This window comes from Apis dorsata, unplaced genomic scaffold (assembly GCF_000469605.1).
Source record: "Apis dorsata unplaced genomic scaffold, Apis dorsata 1.3 scaffold_683, whole genome shotgun sequence".
NCBI lineage: Eukaryota > Metazoa > Arthropoda > Insecta > Hymenoptera > Apidae > Apis > Apis dorsata.
This window is the reverse complement of record NW_006263864.1, coordinates 2417522-2419658: the sequence shown is the minus strand read 5'-3', so window position 1 is coordinate 2419658 and position 2137 is coordinate 2417522. Positions and strand designations below refer to the sequence as shown.

The 2137-nt window shown below is 39.8% G+C and overlaps 1 protein-coding gene across 1 annotated transcript in view; it reads left to right on the top strand.

The window, feature by feature from the left end:
* LOC102675478 (Down syndrome cell adhesion molecule-like protein Dscam2) overlaps positions 1 to 2137 on the top strand; it is a 105893-nt gene that overhangs the window by 68031 nt on the left and 35725 nt on the right. Inside the window, exon 7 of the mRNA XM_031513633.1 lies at positions 1107 to 1436. Within this exon, the coding sequence (XP_031369493.1) occupies positions 1107 to 1436 (330 nt within the window). The remainder of the gene's footprint in view (positions 1 to 1106; positions 1437 to 2137) is intronic.

The following is a 2137-nucleotide window of genomic DNA, read 5'->3' as shown; positions in this document are numbered from 1 at the left end:
AAAAAAAAAAAAAAAAAAAAGCGCGCGATTCTCGCGACAAGCAATTACGCGTCAATATTTAAATCGAAACGATATTAATGTTTATGGACGCGTTGAAATCGTAACGATGCCCCGCGAACTCGCGGGGGACCCGCGTCGATGAGTTTTAAATTTTCTCGGGATAAACGCATCCCGGATTAATAATAAAGATTCGTATACGTGCGGTTGTCACGGCGTGTAATTAACGCGATAAAGTAATGTAGGAAAATGTAGAATGTAAACGGAAAGGGGAGAAAACGGAAATAAATGTAAATTTGTCGAGAGCGTAAGACCGGCTCGAATAATACGTAACAGCGACAAAGAAAGGTCTTTCACGGTTGTGAAAAATTGATATCTCGAGATCTTTGTCCGTTTCAACGAGTCTGCGGAGATTTCTTTCCCCGTCCGAGAGACTCGAAATGCTATTTCGAGGTATCAAGGGGAAAGACGATCGTAGAAAAATTGATGAAAGATATAGGGTACATTTCCTCTTCTCTTTTTATTCCTTTTTCTTAATTACGATTCATGGAGAAACGTTGATCGCTCGAACCTTGAAGTAACGCATCAGTAGTTCCAAAGTCGCAAACTTTTTCCTCGTTTTCACGATCGAAGCTCTGCCTTCAATCGGTCAACTACGAACAGCTTGCTTTCCTTTCGAACACTTAAAGCGGAACGTTTTGTCGACCGAAAATAGCGATTCTGTCCCAATATCGCATCCCGTATTAAACCTTTATTTTTTTATACTTTCCGCTTTTCAAATATTCATCGAGCTATTCTAAAGACACTTTTCCAATAAATTTTACAGAAAAGAACAATTGAAATATAAGAACGGTATAAGTGCTCGACTACTATTATAAAATTTATTTATATGCTTTATTATAAAATTGAAAACTATATCCAGCTAGTTGTTCACAATAATAGCGAGAATCTTCGAACAACCCCATTCGATAATTTCCTTTGGAAATCCGAAAAAATGTCAAATACCTTTTTGTAGTCGATAAATATATCGAAAATTATTAAATCTGCTTATCAAAAAAAAGAAAAAGAAAAATTGATGAAATTGAAACAAGTTTTCCCTTCTGTTTCAGACCCTCATACCCCAGTTCCGCCGAGGTTCAACGAACGAGTGAGTCCAGCGCCTATAAGGACGGGGGAGACGATCGTCCTTTCCTGCATCTCGCAGGGAATCCCTCCACCCATGTACCTATGGTTTCGCGAGTCCGTGACGGGGACTGCGATGATCTTCAATTCGGAGAGGATCTACGCGAGAGCAGGGGTCCTCGTGCTGCAGTCGGCGAGGGCGGAGGACGCGGGACGATACGTGTGCCACGCCAACAATACGGCCGGTTCCGAGATGGTCGAATTGGAAGTCTCCATTATAAGCAGCCTCTCCATCCACCTGGTGCCTCAACAGGTTAGTTTTCGATACTTTAATCTTCGTATCGACCGTTTCCTCCTTTGCACAGAGCCATACGTTCGACGTTTGACACTTTTATTCGATATCGCTTGTATTTATTATGCTTATTTTTATCCTTTCGAACTCGATAATACGCGTTCGCGTTACGTACGAATGCGTTTTAAAAGAAGGAATGCGTCTTCTTATGGTTCGAAAAAGATTCGAGTAATTATGTTGATTATATATATATAAAATGTTTGAAGTGTAATTTGTAATTAAAAGGATGGTAAGAAACTTTATCCGGAATAAAAAGTACGTATACAAACAGCCTCTCCATTCACTCGATATTTCAACAGGTTAGCTCAGCTACTTTCGTTTAATCTTTGCAAACCCGTCGAATTATTCCTTTCGACGAAGATCTTTCCATTTAATTTCTTTTACTCCATATATCGTAACGATATAGAAAAATATGCGACGACGAATCTCTAAAGAAAAAAATAAAAAAAGGGAAAATGTGTAGCCCGTGATCGCGAAGAGATTTAAAGTCGCGAATAAGCTAAACTTTGAAAGAGGCAACAGTTTCAACAGGTTACCATCCATTTCCTTTCGAATGGATATCACCGACCATCGGATTCCTTTTTATCCGCTCGAACGACAACTTTGATCCGGATTCCGCCGTTCAGTCGGCGATACGGTAGCACGATTATTTAAACGAAGAAGTTT